Source organism: Muscardinus avellanarius, assembly GCF_963383645.1.
Source record: "Muscardinus avellanarius genome assembly, chromosome: 16".
Lineage (NCBI taxonomy): Eukaryota > Metazoa > Chordata > Mammalia > Rodentia > Gliridae > Muscardinus > Muscardinus avellanarius.
Window position 1 is genome coordinate 32,869,479 of NC_137802.1, and position 25,659 is coordinate 32,895,137.

Sequence of the window (25,659 nt, forward strand, 5' to 3'; positions counted from 1 at the left end):
GATAAGAATTCTACAGGGGGATGAGCAAGTTGATTGTAATCTTTCTTTACTGCTTCATTATGTCAGGAAGTTATATTCTGTTTCTAGCACAGCTAGTCCTCAGTAAATTGTTGTGAAATGGGGTTCTTACAGAGCTCTCCCTTTTCCTCTAGAGACACAGTTTCTGCAATTGAGAATGTTAGTAAATAGTAATGCTGGATTATTATTTATTGATGTTTGATTATACAACCAGTGTGTGAGCCTACTGCCCTTTGGTTATTTGTTTTGCAGTTCTTGGATTAAAGGGTCTGAATGAGTAGTTCTTAGTTCTCATCAGGATCACTTAAGTACGGGAAGCTTAAAAAAAGCTCTAACTGTAAGAGATTCTGATTTCATTTGGTATTGGCTTATCTTGAGAGTGGGGCATTTTTTTTTAAAGCTATCCAGGTGATTCTAATGTTCAACTAGTGTTAAGATTATTGGTCTAACCTAGATAAACATAAGTTAGGATGGCTATTACTGCTCTTATTATCTTGGTGCTTCTGTTAATGAGTCATAAAATAATTCAATTCCTTTGTATACACTCAAAATACTGACTTTGTAGTAAAGTGTAGTAAAATTCTATACCGGATCCGACTGTTTGACCTTATTAATACCTCTCAGTCTTGAGAATCATGACTTCTGAGAGATGAAGTAGGATGTGTTAGCAATCACCCCCACTTAGCTATGTGGAGTCAAGAAAAGAATAAAGCAGTTAATTATGTTTTGTTTCATGCATTTCTAGAACCTCAGAGAACAAGAGAGATAATTTAACTCAATGCTTTTTTTTTTTTAATAGGTGAGAAAATTGAGGCCCATTGAGGGAAAATAACTTTCCAAAGGTTGAGTAGCCAGAAAACTGGAACTCAAATTCAAATGTTCTGATTCCATTTTAGTAATTTTTCTATTTCCCCAACCACATTAGTGTCTTACTTATATAACTAGTTCAGACAAAGTTGGTTTTATGGAGTTTATGAACAGAATTATTATTATATCTAACCTCTAGGTAAAAAAGAGGAATTAGTGGTAGGAAAAGGAGTTAGGTTTTTAGCTTCATGCAACCATTTTTATTATTTTATAGTTCACTTAAGGTTGACCCTAAGGTTAATACTGATGATGGTGTGTCTTCCCCCTCAAGGTCACTTGGCAGTGTGGGGGTTGTGATGGGTGGGGAGACTTACATTTAGAGGTCAGAGGATCAGTGATACTAAGCCTTCTGCAGTTTAGTGGATACTCTTCTACAATCAAGAATGGTCCTTCTCAAAATGTTAAAGTGACACCCCCCCCCTTTTTTTTTTTGTTCTGAGATACACCCTCAGCCTTATTTTTTATTCTCTATTTTGAAACAGGGTCTCATTAAGTTGCAAAGAGCCTCACTAAGTAGCTGAGGCTGAGAACCTTGATCCTCCTGTCCCAGCCTTCCAAGTACTGGTATTACAAGCGTGAGCCACCACGCCCGGCTCAGTTTTCCCTTTTGAGAAACACTAGGTTAACTCTAAATCCTTGAAGACACAGAGCTTCTTGAGAAATTTGTTCGATTTAAGACTATGTGAAACATATCTATTTGTTGAAATAAGAAATTGTGAATTTGGCAATGGTGAGATAATTGCCATTATAGGAAACCCAACTGATGATATTACAAGGCAGTGTGTAGTTGCAAAGTCACTCCTCAGCTTCAGGCTGTCATGCAGGGACCGTGTGCTCAGTTCTCTGCATGTCTTTCAGTTGGCAAAACTCATGCTCATAGCTCGTGAAGGAGTCATGGACAGAAGTGTGATTAGCAGCCTGGGAAGTGCATGGTTGCCAGTTTCCACTGGCTTCTCAGCTAGCCAGTCTTCCAAAATAGAACAAAGTTTATCCCTTGATGCATTTCTCAAGTCACCTGTGGATATGGTGCTTTAAATTTTGTCAAATTTATTCAATAGTAGAAAGGCTGCTGCTCTGACATCTGCAACTAACTTGGTGTGTGACCATTGGCAATTCATGAAGGAAAAACCTTTGGATTGATTTTCTTATCAGTAAAAATGAAGATATTGATTCAAATCCTCCTTTTTACTGTTTGAACTCAAAAGTAAATAGAGACAGAGGTTAGGATTAGTTCTTAGAATGAATAGCCTTGTCTTTCACAGGTGATATAGATTAAGGGAGTAGTATATTCCTCAGATGTTAACTAAAGGTCATCTTGGTCATACCAAATGAAGTAATTGGTGTATTGTAAATTATATTAGGCACCTCTCTCAAGTTTAGGGCTTGATTTTAGGTGCTGAAAAGTCTGAGAACAATCTCTAATTGTTGTTATCTGAAACAAATAAGGATTCTTTTATTTTTAGTCTTTCACTTTAAGCTCTTTGAGTTTGAAATGACTTAATTTAAATCTAGTAATGGAGATAAAAAGTTAAATGATAGCTGCAAAAGCTTTTGGAAAAAGCCAGGCGTGGTGATACATGTTTGTAATCCCAGCATTTAGGAGGCTGAGACAGGAGGATCACAGTTCATGACAGCTTCAGCTACTTAGTGAGTCCCTTTGCAACTCAGTGAGACTCTGTTTCAAAATAAAGTCTAAAAAATAGGGCTGGAGGGAGGTGTCATGGCACACGCTTGTAATTCCAGTGCATGGGAGGCTGAAACCTTGAGGATTGCACAGGTTTGAAGCCAGCCTCAGCTACTGAGTGAGGCTCTTAACAACTTAGTGAGACCCTGTTTCCAAATAAAGTATAAAATAGGTCTGGGAGAATAGCCCAGAGGTAGAAAACCCCCTGGGTTCCACCTCTAGTACTACTGGGCTGAGAGTGTAGCTTGGAGGTAGAATGGCCTTGGGTTCCATCCCTAGTTCTGCAAACAAACAAACAAACAAAAAAAAAACAACTTTTGGAAAAATAAAATGTGCCATACAAATATGATGTTATATTTATTATCAAGGAACCCTTTTGTGAGATAAAATTTTTTGACTTAACTTTATAAGTTAAGTCAAAACTTCATTTGTATATTAGTGCTTATAATTTGGAAATTAAGGGTTGATAGGCTTTTGATTACAGTAGACATATACCTTCAATTATATATATATATATGTATATATATATGTATATATGTGTGTATATATATATATATATATTTTTTTTCTTTTTGTATGTGTATGTGGTACTGGGCATTGAACCTAGGGGCATTCTACCTCTTGAGTTATACCCCTAGTCCTATTTTAGTTTTTATTTTGAAACAGCGTCTCACTAAGTTGCAGCAGTCCTTGCTAAATTGATGAGGTTGGGTGTGAACCTGTGATCATCCAGTCTCAGCCTCCCAAGTATTGAGATTACAAGTGTGCACCAGCCATCATTCTGGCTAATGTTGTAATTCTTATGTTGAGAATAACCACTATTGAAATTTTATTCTATCTGTCAAACTTTAACATGGCAAATAAGGAAACGAGTTCTAGTTTTCAGGTTCTGTAATAGTTTTGCTTATAGATGGGCCTGTGGGAGTATTCTTATATTTTGGCTTTCTTAGCATTACTTGTTTAAGCTTTGCTGTGCTTTTCTCTTTCTCCCAGTAGCTCTACAAATTTTCTTTCAGTGCTCCCTCCTTGATATTCTGAGGTTTCCAGTTGCCATGGTGTTTTACTGGTGAGTAGACAGAGAAGGTCATTATGAGATCTACAGCTCAGCACTCTTTTGCTAAGGGCAGTAGTTTCCTTCCTCTGTCTCCCACCCTTCCCTTTTTCCATCAGAAACAGGAGCCACCTGTGCCCAAGTATGTATTTTAGTCTCAGGAGTTTTCTATAAAATAAGCTAATTGTGGAAATGAAGTTATGAATGTTGTAAGTAGGATTAGGACAACTGCTTGACAATGTTTATTGCTTTTAGCATAATGCATGCATTTTCCTCTCCTTGCTTTCCAGCATAAACTTAACAGAAATTTGCATTAACTGCTGTATGTTTTTAAATTATCAGAAGTAATGTGTGATTTTGTTAGACAAGTTGGAAATCCTAGAAATATAAAAAGGAAGTAAAAATAATGGAGTCTATAATCATCCAGTACTAACCACTATTTAACATTTCCTTTTAGTGTTTTTTTTTAACCCCTTAATAAGCTTCATTTAAAAGTAATATAACCTGGTGTGGTGTTGTACACCTGTAATCCCAGTACGTGGGAGGTTGGGACAGGAGGGTCATAGGTTTGAAGCCAGCCTCAGCAATTTACCGAGGTTTTCAGCAACCTAGAAAGACCTTGTTTCCAAATAGAAAATAAAATTGGGTTGGAGGTGTAGCTCAGAGGAAGAATGCTTCTGGGTTCAATCCTGAGTAACACACACACACACACACACACACACACACACTCCAAAAAACAAATCCAAAAACAGTATAAATTCACAGTTCAGTGTTTATTTATTTATTTATCTATTTTTTGTGTGGTACTGGGGATGGAACCCAGGGACATTCTACCTCTGAGCTACACCCAGTCCTATTTTTTCTTTATTTTGAAACAAGCTCTCACTTTGTTGCAAAGTGCCTCCCTAAGAAGTTGAGGATGTCTGTGAACTGTGATCCTCCTTTCTCAGCCTCCCAAATGCTGGGATTACAAGTGTGTGCCACCATGCCCAGCTTATTCTTTATTTTGAAACAGGGTCTCACTGAGTTGCAAAGGTCCTCACTAAATAGTGGTTGAGGCTGTTTGTGAACCGTGATCCTCCTGTCTCAGCCACTCAAATGCTGGGATTACAAGGGTGTGCTTCCACACCTGGCTACTATCTTGTTTTTTTCATGTAACACTTTCTCATGTTACTAAAGATTTTTCTTTTCTTTTTGCAGTACTAGTGATTGAACCCAGGGTCATTTTACTTCTTAGCTATACCCCCAGGCCTAGTTTTTATTATTTCAAAACAGGGTCTCACTGAGTTTCTGAAGGCCTCACTAAGCAACTGAGGCTGGCCTCGAACTTCCTGTCTCAGCTTCTCAAGAACTGGGATTAAAGGCATGTACCACCACACCTGGTTTGAAATTCAAATTTAAATAGACATTTTATATTTTATCTGACATTTATTTATTTATTTATTTATTTACTTTTGTGGTACTGGGAATGGAACCCAGGGGCAAACTACCTCCGAGTTATACCCTTAACCCTATTTTTTATTCTTTATTTTGAAACAGGGTCTTACTGAGTTGCAAAGGGCCTCAGTAAGTAGCTGAGGCTGTCCTTGAATTGCGATCCTCCTGTTTCATCCTCCCAAATACTGGGATTACAAGTGTGAGCCATCAGGCCCAGCTTGACAACCCTCTATTTATTAAAACTAACATTGTTGCAGTGCTTTCAAATACACTGTAGGCTTTGTTTTTCAGCCTTGTCAATACATTTTTGTGTGTGTGTGTGGCACTGGGGTTGGAACCCAGGGGGCATTCTACCTCTGAGCTACACCCTGAGCCCTATTTTTGAATCTTTACTTGAAACCAGGTCTCACTGAGTTTCAAAGGGCTCACTAAGTAGCCGAGGCTGTCATCGAACCTCAATCTTCCTGTCTCGGCCTCCCAAATGCTGGGATTACAAGTGTGCCCCACCACACCTGGCTTCCTGGGTACTTCTAATTCCTAAGTTTTTCCAGAATACTGAAATAGAGTTATACTTGTTTCTAAGCAGCTTCCCGTACAACAGGATTCTATGGTTTCTGAGGCAATTATTCCTTGACCATTAGTTTTTTTTGGGGGGTACTAGGGATTGAACCCAGGGGCATTCTACCTCTGAGCTACACTCCCAGCCCTATTTTGCTTATTTTTTGTTTTTTATTTTAAAACAGGGTCTTACTAAATTGTAGAGGGTCTTGCTGAGTTGTTGAGACCAGCCGAGAACCTGCAATCCTCCTGTCTCAGCCTTCCAAGTATTGGGATTACAAGGATGTGCTTCCATGCCTCGCTCAATTTGTTTTCTAAATTATTTTGATGATTCCTACCTCTTGGAATCTCCTCTTCCTTCTCTTCTTATGGTCTTATGCCTCTTTAATCATTTTATTATCATAATGCATAATTTCAGTAGAAGGAAGAAATAAGCAAATTCTCAGTTTGCCACTTTTTCTTTTGATATTAGGGAGTGAACCCAGGGGCATTCTACCTCTGAACTGCACCCCTGTTCTAAGCAACTTAGATCCTCCACAAGTTAGTGAGACCCTGTTTCCAAATAAAAAAATAAAATAGGACTGGGGGGTGTAGTATGAAGGTAGAATGCCCCTGGGTTCTAGCTTAGAGCCAAGTTTAAGCATTTAAAAAAAAGAAAGAAAAGCCAGGCATTGTGGTGTACACTTGTCATTCCAGTACTTGGGAGGCTGAGACAGGAGGATCACAGGTTCACGGCCAGCCTCAGCTACTTAGTGAGGCCCTCTGCAACTTAGTGAGACCCTCTTTCAATATAAAGAATAAAAAATAGGGCTGGGGGTGTGGTTTGGAGGTATAATACCCCTGGGTTCAATCCTCAGTACCACAAAAAAAAAAAAAAAAAAAAAACCTAAAAAAAAAAATTGAGCTGAGGCATCAGTGGCTGCATATGGTGGGAGAGACAATTTAGCATGGGCAAATTATTTAGCCAAGAAATGAAGAAATAGGATTGGGAATGTGGCTCAGTGGTAGAATGCTTGTCTGGTATGTGCAATATTCAATCCTGTATTCAGTCCCCATCACAGGAAAAAAAAAGAAAACACAGCAGTAGTAACAGTAACTTTCATGGGTAAAAGATATCAGAAACCAGAGTTGCTACAATAAATTGTTTAATAATTTCAGGTTTCAGCTTGGCGTGGTGGCGTATGCTTGTAATCCCAGCACTTGGGAGGTAGAGGCAGGAGGATCGTGCTGGTTCGGAGCCAGCCTTGCTGACTTAAGAGACCCTGTTTCCAAATTTAAAAAAAAATATATGAAATAGGTCTGGGAGTGTAGCCCGGAGGTAGAAGGGCTTCCAGGAACCCCAGTACCACCACCCCCCCCACAAAAAAAAATTCAGGTTTCAACAAAGAATTATGAGACATTCAAGATATATGAAATTGTAGCCGGGCGTGGTGGCGCACGCTTGTAATCCCAGCATTCGGGAGGCTGAGACCTGGAGGATCACGGTTCGCGGACAGCCTCAGCTACTTAGTGAGGCCCTCTGCAACTCAGTGAGACCCGGTTTCAAAATAAAGAATAAAAAATAGGGCAAGGGGTGTAGCTCAGAGGTCAAATGCCCCTGGGTTCCATCCCCAGGCCTGCAAAAAAAAAAAAAAAAAAAAAAAAAAAGATATATGAAATTGTGAATCATATTTAAGAAAAAAGAATTCAGTACATACTATCTACAAGTGTCCCTAATTGCTAATTTAGTAGTCTTTAAAACAGCTATTATTTTCATTTAGTGTTTAGGGAACTAAATGAAAGAATGTTTAAAGAATATTTTCTCCGGGCGTGGTGGCGCACGCTTGTAATCCCAGCATTCGGGAGGCTGAGACCAGAGGATCGCGGTTCGGGGACAGCCTCAGCTACTTAGTGAGGCCCTTCGCAACTCAGTGAGACCCGGTTTCAAAATAAAGAATAAAAAATAGGGCAGGGGGTGTAGCTCGGAGGTCAAATGCCCCTGGGTTCCACCCCCAGACCCACAAAAAAAAGAAAAAAAAAAAAAAGAATATTTTCAAGAATCAGGTGTGGTTATGTATGCTTATAATCCCAGCATTGGGAGGCTGAGACAGGAGGATTGCAGTTCGCAGATTAGCCTCAGCTACTAACTTGGCCCTTTGCAACTCAGTGAGACCCTGTTTCAAAATAAAGAATAAGCCAGGCGTGGTGGTGCACGCTTGTAATCCTCGCGCTTGGGAGGCTGAGACAGGAGGATCGCGCAGGTTCAAAGCCAGCCTCAGCTACTTAGTGAGGCTCTAAGCAACTTAGTGAGACCCTGTTTCCAAATAAAATATAAAATGGGTCTGGGAGTATAGCCCGGAGGTAGAAAGCCTCTGGGTTCCACCCCCAGTACCACACACACACAAAAAAAAAGAATAAAAAATAGGGCTGGAGTTGTAGCTCGGAGGTAGAATGACCCTGGGTTTCATCTCCAGCACTGAAAAAAAAAAATGTTTTCTTGGCTTGGCGTGGTGGCGCACGCCTGTAATCCTAGTGCTTGGGAGGCTGAGACAGGAGGATCGAGGCCAGCAAAGACCTTCAGCAACTTAGTGAGACCCTTTTAAAATAAAAAGCAAAATAAAAAAAAATGTTTTCTAAATATGACAACAGTAAATAAATAGAATTTTCTATTAAGAAGAAATTTATATATATGTGTGTGTGTGTGTGTGTGTGTGTGTATATACACACACACAGCGAAGAGGATCTATAGATGGAAAAGTAAGCACATGAGAAGATAAACATAGCTATATGAAAAGATAAAAATAGCTATTAAGAAAATACAAACTGACTTCCTAATATGCGGAAGCTAGGGAGAAAATGGGTCATAGGAAGAACTCTAGACAAAGGATACTATAGATGAGCAAATAAGGTGCCCTAACTGAGGCAATGGGAGGGGAGGAAGGGGGACATTCTCTAACGCACAAGATGTACATTCACAAACATATTAAAGTCAAACCTGAGGAGGGAGGGGGAGGGAATAGGGTGGGAATTGGGTAAGGGCTAATTGGGTGATGTGTGCATGTATGCCTTCACCATCTTAAGATGTATCACCAAAATGCTCCAATAAAACATTAAATATACAGATAAAGCTGGATGTGGTGGTGTATGCTTGCAGTCCCAGTACTTGGGAGGCTGAGACAGAAGGCTCACAGGTTTGCAGGCTCAGCTACTTAGTGAGACCCTGTTTCAAAATAAAGAGTGAAAATAGGGCTGGGAGTGTACCTTGGAGATAAAAAGCCACTGGGTTCTATCTCCAGTGCTGCAAAAGAAAAAAGAAAAAAAAGAAGGAAAATACAGATTAAAATAGCAATGAAATACAACTACACACCTATCAGAAAATTAAAATAAAAAAAATAGTGACATCTCCAAATATTTGTGAAAGTGGAGAAATTGGATTGTTCCTACTTTGCTGGTGGGAATGTAAAATAAAATAGCCATTTTGAAAAATAATTTTTTTAAAATGTAGTCACCATATGATTTAGCAATTCTACTTCTAGTTATGGATCCAAGAGAAAGTATATATCCTCTAAAACCTTGTATATGAATGTTCATAATAACATTAGTTATAATTACCACAAAATAGAAATAACCCAATGCCTATCAATTGATGATGGTTTAACAAGATGTGGTATATCCATACAATGAAATATATTTGATTATAAAAAGACACGAAACCGAGCATGGAGGTGCACGCCTGTAATCCTGCGCTTGGGAGGCGGAGACAGGAGGATCGTGCGGGTTCGAAGCCAGCTGTGCTGGCGTAAGAGACCCTGTTTCCAAATAAAAAAGTATAAAATAGGTCTGGGAGTGTAGACCGGAGGTAGAAGGGCTTCCAGCAACCCCAGTACCTACCTAAATAAATAAATAAATAAATAGACAGACAGACAGACACGAATTGTGATACATTATGCTAAGCAAAAGAAGCCAGGCATGAGAAATCACATATTATTCAATAATAGGCAAATCTATAGTTAGACTGTAAATTAGTGGTTGCCTTAAATTGGGGAAGGGTATGGTGAAATCAAGAATGACTGATACTGGGTATGGTATGTCTTTTGGGGGTAATAAGAATGTTCTAAAATTTATTGTGATGATGGTTCACAACTATATGCATATACTAAGACATTGAATAGGTGAAATATATGATATATGAATTATTTCTTTTTTTGTGGCACTGAGGAACCCAGTACCACAGGGGCATTCTACCTCCAAGCCACACCCCTAGTCCTATTTTTTATTCTTTATTTTGAAAACAGGGTCTCACTAAGTTGCAGAGGGCCTCACTTAGTAGTTGAAGCTGTCTGGGAACTGCGATCCTCCGGTCTCAGCCTCCCAAATGCTGGGATTACAAGCGTGCGCCATGCCTGGCTGAATTATGAAATCTTTAAATGAGTTTAGCAAGGTCACAGGCTGAAAGATCAATATACCAAAGCCCACTGCATTTCTGTATGCTATCTAAAAATGAACAATCAAAAATGATATTCAGATCCGGGCATGGTGGCACATGCTTGAAATCCCTGTACTTGGGAGGCTGAGACAGGAGGATTGCACAGGTTCAAAGCCAGCCTTAGCTACTTAGTGAGGCTCTCAGCAACTTAGTGAGACCCTGTTTCCAAATAAAGTATAAGAAAATAGGTCTAGGAGAATAGCCCAGAGGTAGAAAAGGCCCTGGTTTCTACCCCCAGTACCACAAAAATAAATAAATAAAAATAATGATATTTAGAAAACTTTTCTGGGCATGGTGATGCACATCTGTAATTTCAGCACTTGGTAGACTGAGATAGGAGGATTGCTGGTTCGAAGCCAGTCTCAGCAATTTAAGCCCTCAGCAATTTAGTAAGACCCTGTTTCAAAATAAATGGCGCACACTTGTAATCCCCGTGCTTGGGAGGCTGAGAAAGGAGGATCAGTCAGGTTCGAAGTCAGCCTCAGCTGGCTTAAGAGACCCTGTCTCCAAATAAAATATAAAATAGGTCTGGGAGTATAGCCAAGAGGTAGAAGGCCCCTGGGTTCCAGCCCCAGTACCACCACCAAAAAAAGAAAGAAAGAAAGATAGAAAGAAAGAAAGAAAGAAAGAAAGAAAGAAAGAAATAGGACTGAGAAGTACCTCAGAGGTAGAATACCCCCCCCTTTTTTTTGCGGATCTGGGGATGGAAACCAGGGGCATTTGCTCTCCGGGCTACACCCCCTGCCCTATTTTTTATTCTTTATTTTGAAACCGGGTCTCACTGAGTTGTGGAGGGTCTCAGCTAAGGCTGTCCGTGAAGTATGGTCCTCTGGTCTCAGCCTCCTGAATGCTGGGATTACAAGCGTGTGTCACCACGCCCGGCTTACCCTTGGTTTTAATTCCCAGTACCATGAGGAGAAAAAAAAGAGAAAATAATTTTATTAACAATAACATAAGGAAGAAATAGGAATAAACTTAGAAAAGGGGCAAAACTTTATGCTAAAAATTATAGATATTTGCTGACAGAAATGAAAGATCTAAATAAGTCGAGAAGCAGTCCATGAATTGGATGACTCTATTGTCAAGATGGCATTTCTCCTTAAATTGACTTATAAAATAAGTCTTTACCAAAACCCCAGCAGTCCTTTTTTTCTTTCTAGAATTTGACAAGCTGATCCTAAAATTTACACGAAAACCCAAAGAACCAGCATAGCCTAAACAATTTTGAAAGAGGAGAGGAAAGTTGGAAGATATATATTGTCTGATTTCAAAGCCTACTATAAAGCCACAATTATTAAGACCCTGTGGCATTGCTGCAAGGCTCTGCATGTAGATCAATGAAACCGAATTTAAAAGTCCACAAAGAAACCTTTATACATATGGTCAGTTGAATTTTCAACAAAGGTATGTCTTTAATTCAAGATTTCTCTGCTTGTAAAAGCCCAGTATAAGACAGTCTCTCAGTGCACGCTGCAGTATAACTCAGACTGCACTGCAATCAGGCCAGCGAATACATCACTGTCTGCTGAATAAACTGCTACGTCATCCTTGGTGCTTGGCATGTTACAATGCTGGGATCAGTGTGGGCTTCTAGTTGGATTTTGTGCCAGGTATGTGTCTACCTTGGACACTCTCTTTGTAGTAGATTAAAATGGGGGATGATTTGAATTTGGAGAAATGAATGTGACCTTTTATTTTGTATATTACAGAAAGATGGTAGGCAGCATCCATAGAAGAGTAGGAACTCTGGCTTTGTTTTTGTGTCTTGGTGTGCTTTGTTAGTGTTTGCTTGTTTTAAAACAGATCTTGTTGGTCAAAGGGAGCATAAACCTGATTACTGAGTATGCCTTCTTCTGTTTATTTTTTGGATACAGTCCAGTGCCAAATGTGCTGCCTTATTCTATACTCAGTGCTTTATTTGCCTTTTGAAGGTTGAACTTGTCTAACCAAAGGCAAAGAGTGGCTCTCTTTTGGAAATGGTACACATTTATAGATGCTTGGATGTGTGTAAAATCGTTCTGCTTCTACATCTGTGGCTACTTTAACTGTCTAGAATGAAGGCTCCAGTGCTCTACTTTGGAGACATTTTATCCTGAAGAAATGTAAAGACAGAAGGGCTCATCTGTGGAAGCTTAGTTCTTGAAAGGAACAGGTGAACTTGTCTGTGTCTTAGGCATTGGCAGAGGCATGGAAGGGATAGTACAAAGTAATACAGACCAGAAAACAGCCTGTGACTTCCATTTTTTAAATTATGATTGATAGTCATGTTAAATTGCCCATTTGAATCTTTTAAATTTGGGCCACCTGAATGTACTAAGATTAAGAGTTTTTGTTTTAACTATTATATTTGATTATCTTCTATCTGTGCTTTAGGTCATTTGTATACTTCTGTTTTGGAAGGGCTTTAGACTCTCAGATGTTTGGCATCAGGTTATTAACTATTTCTATCCAGTGTTTTGGTGGGAAAAAATCTTTTTTATGATGCATGATTCAAATTAGCTGTAACTCTGGTGAATTATCCCAATCCCGAGGACTTGCCTCAGGAAGTTTTCATTCTATGTGGATTCTAAGAAGTTAATTTTTTTACCACCCTCCCCCCCCATTACAGTGGAGCAATATTTTGAGCATTTACTTAATTTAAAGCTAGAGAAGGAAGATGTTTCTGTATAACATTCAGCCATTATTTATTTCTTTAAATTTCTACGGCTAATCTATTTTCATAGTAATGCATATACCCTAGTAATCTTTTTAAGCAGGATTTTTATTAAACTGGATTAAACCTCTTTGTCCAAAATATTTGCCTGAGACCTTTTTCCCTTTAAAGATTTAGCTACATTATTTTCACTATCCATTTTGTACTAACTTCATTCTTATTCTTAGATTTTTGTGAATTAAATATTTATATGTTTCTATATCACTACTTTGGCCTAGAAATTAAAATCATGGTTTCTACTTTATTTAGAGGTGGTTTTTTTTTTTTTTTTTTTTTTTTTTTTTTTTTTTTACTGTGGTGTGTTTCCTTTTTACTTGCTTTCTTTTCCTTCTTACCTGCTTTCCTTCTCATGAGTCATGGTAGACAGTCAGCATTATTTGTTTGATTGGCTCTCATAAGTTCCCTACTTAGACTGTGCTGTCCTCCCCCTCTGGGTTCCATGACCCCGTTATTTTGTTGGCTTAGCTGTCCTTGTAAACTTTGTCTTCTTTTTGCCCTGGGCCCTCCCTGTCATGTGTTCCTGGCAGTCAGGAAAGGAAGTGGAGCTTTCTTCTGGTGTCTCTCAGAAGAAAGTGACTATTACTGAAATATGCTTGCTGTGGCTAAAGCAGGGCTGCTATCTGTTTTCTAGTTAGATGATTGTAGATTTTTCCTCATCTCCTCTTAGTTGGCCAATTAGCTGATTCGTGTGCGAACCAACTATAACGGGGAGATGTAAAAATGAGGAAAGGTAGAGCAATATGGAAATTGGGGACAAAATAGACAAAAGCTTGTAGTTTGAGGCCCTCAGAATACTCTGAAGCAGGGCCAAGAAGTAGGAGAAGGCATAGCTTTTGTCCTCCTGGGTTTTAAGCAGCTGCAACGGGAGGAAGTGCCTGCAGCTTATGTTTGCAAGGCTGAGACCTGAAGAAAAGGCCTTGATTCCTTTGCCATCTTGCCATGGAGGGTTCTGCAGAGGAAAATAAGGAGATGAGATATTACATGCTTCAGAGGTAAGTTTTGAGTGCCAGATTTGAACAATGCATACCTTTAAAAACAGTGAATCACTGACAGCTAAGAATTTGTGAGAAATTTGATTGCAGTTTTTTTCTTTTGTATGTGTAAGAAAATGAAACCTATTATTTTAAAAGGAAATGAATAAAAACTGGTATATTTGTTTTTGAACTCCTACACCTTTATTTATTTATTTATTTATTTATTTATTTATTGGTAGTACTGGGGTTCCTGGAAACCCTTCTACTTCCGGTCTATACTCCCAGATACCTATTTTTTATATTCTATTGGAAGCAGGGTCTCTTAAGCCAGCAAGGCTGGCTTCGAACCTGTGCGATCCTCCTGTCTCCACCTCCCAAGCGTGGGGATTACAAGCTTGTGCCACCGTGCCCGGCCTACAACCTTATTTTACATTCAGAATTTGAACGAAAGATCTGTGAACACATGTGTGATATTGTCACTGTGCTGAGAACAAGCACCCTGTGTGGACCTTGCTGTGCTTTTTCATGCGGGGAGCTCAGTCCGTGCCAGATGTGCTCACTGGATTTGGCTGATGTCTCAATAGTGAAATCTCTTCAACTTTTATAAAGGAAGGATGTTAGTTCTTTGTAGTATATGACATCCTGTTGAAGGTGGTTTTGCTGAGAACCTTTTAAGAACAGGTCTCCAGGGTCAGAAAAGGTGTTTGCTGCAGTTGTCTTGACGCGTAGTCAGACTGGAGAAGTTGAGGATGCCAGACTTCCTTCCCCTGGGATCTTCTTGTTTTTTAGAAATTGTGCTGAGGAGGAAATAAATGGGGTGTTCTTGGTTTTTCTTCAAGCTTCTTGCAGGTCTATACCTCCTTTGAAGTGGGTTAATGTAAAAGACCTGAATGATTTGCTTGACACCTGTCATTAAAGGTCCCTCTACTATGTTTTGTGTTTTGTTTGCATTGTAATCTAGTTTTTCCTTCTCTCTCTCTCTCTCTCTCTCTCTCTCTCTCTCTCTCTCTCTCTCCACACACACACACACACACACACACACACACACACACACACACACACACACACACACACTGGGGATGGATTCCAGGAGCACTCTACCTCTGAGCTATACCCCAGTCCTCGTTTTTATTCTTTATTTTGAAATAGGGTCTCACTAAGTTGCAGAGGGCCTCACTAAGTAGCTGAGACTGGCTATGAACCTGAGGTCCTCCTTCTCAAGTACTGAACTGTAGAATAGTTATCCTTCTTACAAATTGTCATACGCATGGAATCAGATAGTATGTGCTTTTTTGTGTTCAGTTTCTTTCTCTGAACATGTTTCTGAGATTCATCCATGTTATTACTCAGTGTCATACACTGATAATGATCCATGGACTTGGGGCCTGAAAGAAATAAGTGCATGAGCAAACAAAATATTCACAAGGAAATTAATTTTGTTTTTAAAGAAACGTGTGCCTTGGCACTGTTTCCAGACCACTATTATTTGTTTTCATAAGAACTTTGGGAGAACACTGAAGCAAGACCCAGGAAATCTGGTTTCTTGTCTTCATGTGCTTCAAACTTCTCTTGTGATCTTGGACAAGTTATTCTACTTATAGACCTCAGTTTCTTGAAGGCCCCTCTTTAAAGATGTTCCATTGCAGGTATGGGGTAATTAAGTATATTGATAGGAAAGAATGAAGAGACTTTTAGCAGATCGACTTGCTTGAAAAGTCAGTATTTCAGAAGGTTAGAAAGTGCTTTGAGCCAGGCGTGGTGGCGCACGCTTGTAATCCCAGCACTTGGGAGGCTGAGACAATAGGATCGCACAGGTTCGAAGCCAGCCTCAGCCACTTAGTGAGACTCTCAGCAACTTAGTGAGACCCTGTTTCCAAATAAAGTATGAAATAGGGCTGGGGGTGTATTTCGGGGGGTAGAAAGCCCCTGGGTTCCACCCCCAGTACCATAAAAAAGAAAAAAAGAATTAGAAAATGTGTCTACCTAAAACAGGTGGATCTTTGGCAATAACTCATATCTAGCCATTTGACCTCTTCTTAACCTTTCTTTCCTCCTCCCATATAGATTACCATTTTTCTTATAATTGCTTATTCTTGTGTCTTGTCTTGTCTTTTCTTTCTTTCTTTCTTTCTTTCTTTCTTTCTTTCTTTCTTTCTTTCTTTCTTCCTTTTTTTTGCGATACTGGGGTTGGAACCCAGGGGCATTTTACCTCTGAGCTACACCCCAACCCCATTTTTTAGTCTTTTTTACTTTTGAAACAGGTTTGCAAAGGGCCTCGCTAAGTTGCTGAGGCTATCTGTGAACCACCAACCTCCCGTCTCACCCTCCTGAATGCTGGGATTACAAGTGTGCCACCACACCCAGCTTGTTTTCTTTTTTATATAGTTTTATTATATCTCTCTATATATCTTAAAACTATGGAAATATATATTTTAAAACTATGGAAGTATATATTTTGGGCGGGGTTAATGGAAATTGACCTAAAGGCATTCTACCTCTGAGCTATATCCCCAGCTCTTTTTATTTTTTGTGCTACTGGGGATTGAACCCATAGGCATTCCGCCTCTGAGCTATACCCTCAGCCTTATTTTTTATTCTTTATTTGGAAACAGGGTCTCACTAAGTTGGGGAGGACCTCACTAAGTAGCTGAGGCTGGCCATGAACTTTCGATCCTCCTGTTTTAGTTTCCCAAGTACTGGGATTACAAGCATGTGTCACTATGCCCAGCTTACTTACTCTTTTATTTTAAAAAGATAATATACTGAAACATCAAGTTGAGACTATAGGAAAGAAAATATATGTAAACAGAAGAAGAAAAATAGCTTTCTTTGAAACAGTATACAAAGGAGTTTAAACCCATTATCTTAATCTTCAAAACACTCTTTCAGAGAGGCTGTCAGTTAAGGTCTAACTATGGGAAAAGAATCTCCTTTAGGGATTATTAACAGAGAGCATTAAATAAGTGAGAATTGGTTACTTATGTATTAGAAGAATAAAAGAGCTGGGCGTGGTGGCTCATGCCTATAATCCCAGTACTTGGGAGTCTGAGATAGGAGAATTGCGGGTTCGAGGACAACCTCAGCCAGTAGTGAGACTCTCATCATTCTAAAAAGAAACTTTCCAAAAAAGAAATAAAGCTGGGCGTAGTGGCTCACGCTTGTAATCCCAGCATTCGGGAGGCTGAGACCAGAGGGTCATGGTTCGTGGACAGCCTCAGCCACTTGGTGAGGCTCTTTGCAACTCAGTGAGACCCTGTTTCAAAATAAAGGGGAAAAAAATAGGGCAGAGTTTGTAGCTCAGAGGTTGAATGCCCCTGAGTTCTATCCCCAGACCCACAATAAATAAATAAATAAATAAATAAATAAATAAATAAATAAATAAAATAAAATTTGGCCTGGGGGTGTAGCTGGAAGGTAGGCTGCCTCTGGGTTCTATCTTCAGTACCCCCCCTCCCACACACACCAAAAGGATAAAAGAATAGCTGGGCATGTTGGTTCATGCTTGTCATCCCAGTACTGGGGACGCTGAGACAGGAGAATCACAGGTTTGAGGCCAGTGTGTGGTAACTTAGCAAGATCCTGTTTTAAAATAAAAAATAAAGCCGGGTGTGGTGGCGCACGCTTGTAATCCCCGCACATGGGAGGCAGAGACAAGAGGATCACACAGGTTCGAAGCCAACCATGCGTGCTGGCTTGGGAGACCCTATTTCCAAATAAAAATATTAAAAAAAAAATAGGTCTGGGAGTGTAGCCTGGAGGTAGAAGGGCTTCCAGGAACCCCAGTACCACCAAAATAAATAAATAAATAAATAAATAAATAAATAAATAAATAAATAAATAAATAAAAAAAGGGCTGTATGTAGTTCAGAGGTAGGATGCCCTAGGATTTTATCCCCAGTACCACAAATGCACACAAAAGGGGGTGTTGGAGTTTATAATTGTAGGAAGCAGCTGTCACCACTTGGGCTAAAAGATCATAAGGGAAGTGGTAGTACTTCCAGAACCCAGGAGCTGGCTGAGGGCTCCTTTGGGAGTGAACTTTTGAGTGGTGCTCAAATTCCTGAGGAGGAAGGCTGGCCTGGCAGTTTAATCAGTATGCTTAGGCAGTTTGATGTAGAGGCTGAGTGAGTGGAGCAAGGCTCACATTTTTCCTGGGAATGTTGTAGGAAGCTAGAGGCCAGAATTATCTCCTGTTACTTCTGGAGTAACACCAGTAAGAGCTGGAAAGCCGGAAGGAAGTCCTTTATCCCCTTACCTTTCTGGCTTTCTACTGGCAGGAGAGAGCTGTCGAAGGAGTTTTAGAAATGAAGTTTGCAATCTTAGCCCCATTGTTGCAGAGCACAAGGAGGTGAACTTGTTGCTGAGAGATAATAGGTCAATAACAAATAATGGCTATTATATATATTTTACAGAAAGGATGAAATATGGCCCAGAATGTTGCCTTGTAAAGAATTTGGTATTACATTTGTTGATTTTGACATACCTGTGGGTATCCTGAGTCAAATATTTAGTAGGCAGTTTAAAATGTGGTGATAGAGCTCATAAGAAAAGTGGATGCTAAAGATACAGGGATTAAGGTCACCTGTATGGTGGAGTCATAATCCAGAAACAGCCTTGATGTTTTTTATCTTTCATAAGCTATCAGTTATACCATCTCATTTCATTCTATGATTTTCCTATCTCTTTGTGATGGCATTTGTTGGTAAGTTTGATTTTTTTTTTTCTTGTTATTCAGGAACGCTTATGTTTTCTTAAATTCCCCCAAGCAAATACATTTTTTTTCTATTTGAAAAGTATGTGGTCTGCCAGTATGCAGACTCCACAAGGATACAGCTGGAAGTATTGTTACAAGTATGGTGTGAAGAAATCCTGTAAATAGACTCTTATATTTTTTTTACTTTTATAGGTCCAGCATGTCTGGCTTGCACCTAGTAAAACAAGGTCGAGACCGAAAGAAAATAGATTCACAGCGAGATTTCACTGTGGCTTCTCCTGCAGAATTCGTTACTCGATTTGGGGGAAATAAAGTGATTGAGAAGGTAAGTTATAATTTTGCTAAATCATTTTACCAAAAGTATACCAGGGTTAGGCATAGTGGTGCACGCCTGTAATCCCAGTATTTGGAGGTTGAGATAGGATTACAGGTTACAGTTTAGCCTCAGTAGCATAGTAAGGCTCTCAGAAATGTAGTGAGACTCTGTTTCAAAACAGAAAAATTGAAAGGTCTGGGGATGTAGTTCAGAGGTAGAAAAAAAGGTACCAAAAAAAAGTATACTCAAGTGGTAGAGTGTTTGCCAAGCATGTGCAAGGCCCTAGGTGGGTTAGATCTCCAGTACTGGGGTGGGGGTGGGGGAGCACATGCAACCTCATGCCTAGATTTGTTTAAAATTTACCTCTTTATATAGAATTGTCTTTTTTGTCTCCCTAGCATCCTATTTATATAACTTCACCATTTTCTATAATATATATTTATCACTGACAATTTAGTCACGGACAATTAAGAAGAAGAAAACAGTGCTCATCGAGTTCTTTGTGTGTGTGTATATGTGTGTGTATGTGTGGTACTCAGGGATCCTGCCGCTGAACTATAACCCAGCCTTATTTATTTGTTTGTTTGTTTATTTATTTTTTAAATAGGAACTCACAAAGTTGCAGAGAGCCTTGCTAAGTTGCTGAAGCTGGATGTGAACCTGAGATCCTCCTCTCTCAGTCTCCCAACTACTGGGTTTACAAGTGTGCACCACCATGTCTGGTTGAACCCAGGGGCATTCTACCTCTGAACCACACCCCCAACCCTCTTTTATTTTTTATTTTTAAACCGGGTTTTGCTGAGTTGCTGAGGGATCTTGCTAAGTTGCTGAGCCTGTTTTCCAACTTGTGATCCTTCTATCTTAGCCTCCCAAGTACTGGGTTTACAGGTATGTACCATCACACTCAGCTCCTAGTAGTTTTATTTATTTATTTTTTTTGCAGTATTGGGATGGAACCTAGGGGCATTCTACCTGAGCTACGTCCTCAGCCCTATTTTTAAGTCTTTGTTTTGAAACAGGGTCTCACTGAGTTGTAGAGGGTCTCACTAAGTAGCTGAGGCTGTCCGTGAACCACGATCCTCCTGTCTCAGCCTCCCAAATGCTGGGGTTACAAGCATGCACCACCACGCCTGGCTTTCCTATTAGTTTTTTATTTTTTATTTTTATTTATTTATTTATTATTATTATTTTTTTTTTTTTGGTGGTACTAGGGGTGGAACCCAGAGGCTTTCTAGCTCCAGGCTATACTCCCAGAACTTTTTTTTTTATATTTTATTTGAAAACAGGGTCTCACTAAGTTGCTGAAAGCCTCACTAAGTAGCTGAGGCTGGCTTTGAACTTGTGCGATCCTCCTGTCTCAGCCTCCCAAGCGCGGGGATTATAAGCGTGCGCCACCACGCCCAGCTCCTATTAGTTTTTTAATAAAGGTAGATTATATATCTATTAGTTTGTGTTATCCTCAGGGGCATAATTGTAAGCCATGCAAGGAGATTTATTTACAGAGCAGAAAATTGATACTTTGTTTTTCTTGTGATCATTCTTTCTGAAATTGTCTATATAGGTGTAAGAAATTGAGGTTCAGCATTTTAGAAAAAAATAATTGTCATGGTTTTTATTCAGTTTCATGTTAGGTCTCTGTCTTGTTTTATTACAACAGAGAATAGTGGATGAAACTGCACAGTTTAGGCTTCCCTATTCCTTATTTGATAGTATGGTATCCCTTTAAAGTCTGTTTTCTTCTGTTCCCCAGTAATAGATATAGTAGCACAAACAAGATATGAGTAATTGTGACTTTTTTTTCTCATCAAGAAATGATGTAAGCTGGGCATGGCGGCGCATGCTTGTAATCCCCGCAATTGGGAGGCTGAGACAGGAGGATCGTGCATGTTCGAAGCCAGCCTCAGCTACTTAGGCTCTAGGCAACTTAGTGAGACCCTGCTTCCAAATAAGATATAAAAAATAGGTCTGGGAGTATAGCCCGGAGGTAGAAAGCCTCTGGGTTCCACTCCCAGTACCACACACACACAAATGATTTGCTGGGTGTGGTGACACAGGTTTGTAATCCCCTTGGAAGGCAGAGACAGGAGGATGGGAGACAGGAGGATCACGCAGGTTCAAAGCCAGCCTCAGCTGGTTTAAGAGACCCTGTTTCCAAATTAAATATGAAATAAGTCTGGGAGTATAGCCTGGAGGTAGAAGGCCTCTGGGTTCCATCCCCAGTACCACAAAAAAAAAAAAAAAAAAAAAAAAGAAATTATCTTAAGCCGGGTGTGGTGCACACTTGTAATCCCAGCATTCAGGAGGCTGAGACAGGAAGATTGCAGTAAGCAGACAGCTTTAGCTACTTGGTGAGGCCTTTTGCAACACAGTGAGACCCTGTTTCAAAATAAAGAATAAAAAAAGTAGAGCTGGGGCTGCAGCATGGAGATAGAATGCCCCTGGGGTCCATCCCTAGTACTTCAAAAAAAGAAAAAAAAAAAAAAGGAAATGATGTTAGAACAAAATAAGGTCTACCTAGCACCTATTGAAATATTTGCTTACCAAAAATTAAAAAAACTTTATAATATGGGAGCTAGCTCCTAGTGATCTAGAGTAGTAATAATTCCTTGTTGAATTTTTTTTTCAAAGGAGGAGAGATCTACAAAAATTGTCATCCCCCCCCCCCTTTTATCATTGCCTTTCTTAAAGTCTTTTCCTCCAATTCTCATTCCCCTTCCTCCTAGGTTCTAATTGCTAACAATGGGATTGCAGCAGTGAAATGCATGCGATCTATCCGTCGCTGGTCTTATGAAATGTTTCGAAATGAACGTGCTATTAGATTTGTTGTCATGGTAACACCTGAAGATCTTAAAGCCAATGCAGGTGAGTTGTTAGATTTACAAAAGCATCACCCTCAAGCATAAAAAGTTGACTAGACCAGCCTTTAGGTGAGAATGTTAACTAGGAGAGCACCAAAACCCAAGAGTTCCAGTGTAATCCTACTCAGGATTTCTCTTTAAAAAAATACTAGTAATAGCCATATAAAATTAATTGTATTATAGTTAACTCTGACACAAGATTCCTGTGTTCTAAGGTAAGTAGGTAGAAATTTAACACAAATATCAATTTGGGCTTTTAGATTTGTGCTTTTCAAAACCCTGGTAAGTATTTGCTATGGTACATTAATTAGCATGTTTAAGTAGAAAGGTTTGGGAGGAAATGCTATTTTCCTATGAGTTATATTGAGTTCTAGAAAATTTTAGAAAAATAACTCAAAACTCTTTCTTCTCCTCACGAGTTGTCTTGGGACCCCCCCCCCCTTTTTTTTTTTACTGGGGATGTAGGGATAGAACCCAGGGGCATTCTACCTCCGAGCTACACCCCCAGCCTATTTTGAAACAGAATCTCACTGAGTGTAAAGGGCCCCACTAAGTAGCTGAGGCTGTCCACAAACCATGATCTTCCTGTCTCAGCCTCTCAAATGCTGGGATTATAAGTGTGAATCACCACGCCCAGTTTCCAAATGGTTTTATATTCTCTTTTCTTTAAGGGTCCTCTGAGAGTTGTAAAGACTTTTGAAAGCTGAGACAGAAGGATGATAACAGTTTGGAGGCTAGCCTCAGCAATTTAACAAGACCCTGTTTCCAAAAAAAAAAAAAAGCCGGGCTGGGTGGTGCACACTTGTAACCCTAGCATTCGGGAGGCAGAGACCAGATCACAGTTGGAGAACAGTCTGCTATTTAGCTAGGCCCCTTGCAATTTAGTGTGACCCTGTTTCAAAAATTAAAAAACTACTAAAACATAGGGCTGGGGCTGTAGCCCGGAGTTAGAGTGCTCCTAGGTTTTATCCCCAGTACTGGGGGGTGGGGGGTGGGGGAGGGTGGCAAACACCTTTGTAATTCTAGTACTAGGGAGGCATGAGATAGGAAGATCACAAGTTCAAGGCTCATCTCAGCAACCCAGTGAGACCCTGTTTCCAAAAAATAATAAAAAATAATAAAACGTCCTGGGTGTCATGGTTCATGCTTGTAATCCAAGTACTTGGAAGCCTGAGACAGGAGGTCCGCAGGTTTGCAGCCAGTTGCAGCTACTTAATAAGGCGCTCCGCAACTTAGTGTGACCCTCTCTCAAAAATAAAGCACAAAAAGTAAGAGAGGTGTAGCTTGGATGTAGAATGCCCCTGGATTCAATCCCCAGTACCACAAAAAACAAAACAAAACAAAAAACAAAAATTGGCTGGGCATGGTGGCACATGCCTATAATAACAGTACTTGGGAGGCTGAGACAGGAGAATTGCACATTCAAGGATAGCCTCAGTAATTTAATGAGACTCAGCAACCTAGTCAGATCTTGTTTCAAAATAAAAAGCTGAGCGTAGTGGCGCACGCTTGTAATCCCCACACTTGGGAGGCAGAGACAGGAGGATCGCACAGGCTCAAAGCTGGTTTAAGAGACTCTGTTTCCAAATAAAAAGTATAAAATAGGTCTGGGAGTGTAGCCCGAGGTAGAAGGACCCTGGGTTCCATCCCCAGTACCACCCAATAAATAAATAAATAAATAAATAAATAAATAAATAAATAAGGAAAGAAAGAAAGAAAGAAAGAAAGAAAGAAAGAAAGAAAGAAAGAAAGAAGGCTAGAAACGACAATCATACCAAATGGCATTGAATTATGGGATCAGTATTATGGATGATTTTCTCAGTTTTCTTTTTTCTCTATCCTTTCCATATGTGTGAGGTAAACTGACAGCCTTAGAGTAGACATGTCATCTTGGCAGTTACCCCATTAGTGCTTCTGTCCTGATGACAGTGGGGTAGACTGTGCCCTGTGCATCTTGCCATGAACTTTGGTTCTGAAGGCAGACCATTGCTGTGTCCTGGTGACAGGGGTACTTAGGGTAGTCCATGTCCAGCTCATCGTCTTGCTATGCCATTATATTTCTGAAGATAGATCTTATCTCTCATTTCCAGAATACATCAAGATGGCAGATCACTATGTGCCGGTTCCTGGGGGGCCCAACAACAACAACTATGCTAACGTTGAGCTAATTTTGGATATTGCTAAAAGGATTCCTGTACAAGTAAGAGAGCCTTTAAAGCAAATTCAGCCATTATGCAGTTAGGTGCGGGGAAAGAACGTTTATAATAAAGAACATCTATAAGTGCTTTTAAAGAACTTCTTTTGGTGTGTTGCTGGAGATAGAACCCAAGGCCTTTTATGTGCTAAGCAAGTGCTCCACTACTGAACACCATGTTAGCCTTAGCCCTAAAGAGCTTTTCTTATATAAAGAACTTTTATATAAGTAATCACTTTTGAAAACTCTCACATGCCTTTATATGGTAAAACCGAAAAGACAATTGAAGAAGAAAAGAAGGGAATAACTAAAAATAAAATAAATATAACACAAATATAAGCTTTGAAAGGGTCTTATCATAGTATATTAGGAAGTTTAGGGTAAATATCTTAAAGCCTGATGAGGACAAAGCTTTAGGTGCATGGCAGTGTAACCACAAGATACAAGGTGGAGTTGGGTAGCCAAAACAAGTGTTTCTGTGGAAGATGGCAGATATTTGGAGAAAAGCCTCTGTAGAGTCTAGCTGAAAGACAGTGAATTAAGTTTCCTAAAGAGGAACAAGACTAGGGCTGGGCAGGTTGGCACACGCTTGTAATCCCCACGCTTGGGAGGCAGAGACAGGGGGATCGCACAAGTTCGAAGCCAGCCCCGCGCGCTGGCTTAGGAGACCCTGTTTCCAAATAAAAATGTAAAAAAAAAAAAAAAAAAAGAGCAACAAGACTAATTGAACCATAGTATCAGTTTCAACTTGATTTTGACCTCTTCAGAGGTTTTGCCACTACTTATTCTTGTTTTGCAAAAAGTTTGCAAATAATAAAGCATAGAAACTGAATTAAGCATCGGGTTGCTATGAAACTGTTGTACTTCATATAGTAGGGTCAGCCTTGAGAGAAAGTAAGGCAATTACTTGGCTTTTTGGGGAGGAGAGTAATGAATTCTAAGAATGAATTCCATTGTGTTCTCTTGTAGGCAGTATGGGCTGGCTGGGGTCATGCTTCTGAGAATCCCAAGCTTCCAGAGCTTCTCTTGAAAAATGGCATTGCCTTCATGGGTAAGCCTTAGTGATATACTGTTCTTGTCTCTCTGTTTCCTTTTATTAATTTTGTCCATATTCCAACCTGTAGTCTTATTTTTTTCTATTTCACATGTACTGGTCGTTTTTTTTTGTGTGTGTGGTTCTGGGGATGGAACCCAGGGGCATTTTTGAAACAGGGTCTCACTGAGTTGCAAAGGGCCTCACTAAGTAACTGAAGCTGTCTGCGAACCGCAATCCTCCTGTCTCAGCCTCCCAAATTCTGGGATTACAAGTGTGCGCCACCACGCCCGGCTATACTGGTATTTTTTTTAAAATCAAACAGCAACTCAGAATAACCCTCTTTATTTCTTTTCATCCCTGCTTCTTCATTTCTTACACATGGCTTATATTGCTTCATCTGTATTGTTTTTGCTGACCCTGGGTCTTTTTGCCTGAAGTATGAAAAACAGTGGTTTCTGAAAAACTGGTCTTTTAAAAAATTGCCATTAATTTTAGGAAAACATGTGGAGGAAGAACCTGTTTTTAGATAGTGAAGATAATTGATTACTTAGGATACTCTGGCAATGTGCCCTTAAATATGAATCAGCACCTTTGCATTTAAGAATATAGGTTATATTTCCTTGAATGAGAGCTATTTCTTCCCACTTGTTGGCTCTCATTATGGCAGAAAGAAAAATAGAGGTTAAGCCAGGCGTGGTGGTGCAGGCTGGTAATCCTAGCATTCAGGAGGCTGAGACCGGAGGATCGCAGTTCATGGACAGCCACAGCTACTTA

At 39.8% G+C, this 25,659-nt stretch overlaps 1 protein-coding gene across 2 annotated transcripts in view; it reads left to right on the forward strand.

The window, feature by feature from the left end:
• The window catches only part of ACACA (acetyl-CoA carboxylase alpha), a gene marked incomplete at both ends in the record, with an annotated part of 343,744 nt that overhangs the window by 90,224 nt on the left and 227,861 nt on the right, over positions 1-25,659 (forward strand). For both annotated transcript variants that reach the window (XM_080712598.1, XM_080712599.1), the window contains 4 exons: positions 18,674-18,806; positions 21,521-21,659; positions 23,746-23,855; positions 24,819-24,900. In XM_080712598.1, coding sequence (XP_080568724.1) covers positions 18,674-18,806; positions 21,521-21,659; positions 23,746-23,855; positions 24,819-24,900 — 464 coding nt within the window. The remainder of the gene's footprint in view (positions 1-18,673; positions 18,807-21,520; positions 21,660-23,745; positions 23,856-24,818; positions 24,901-25,659) is intronic.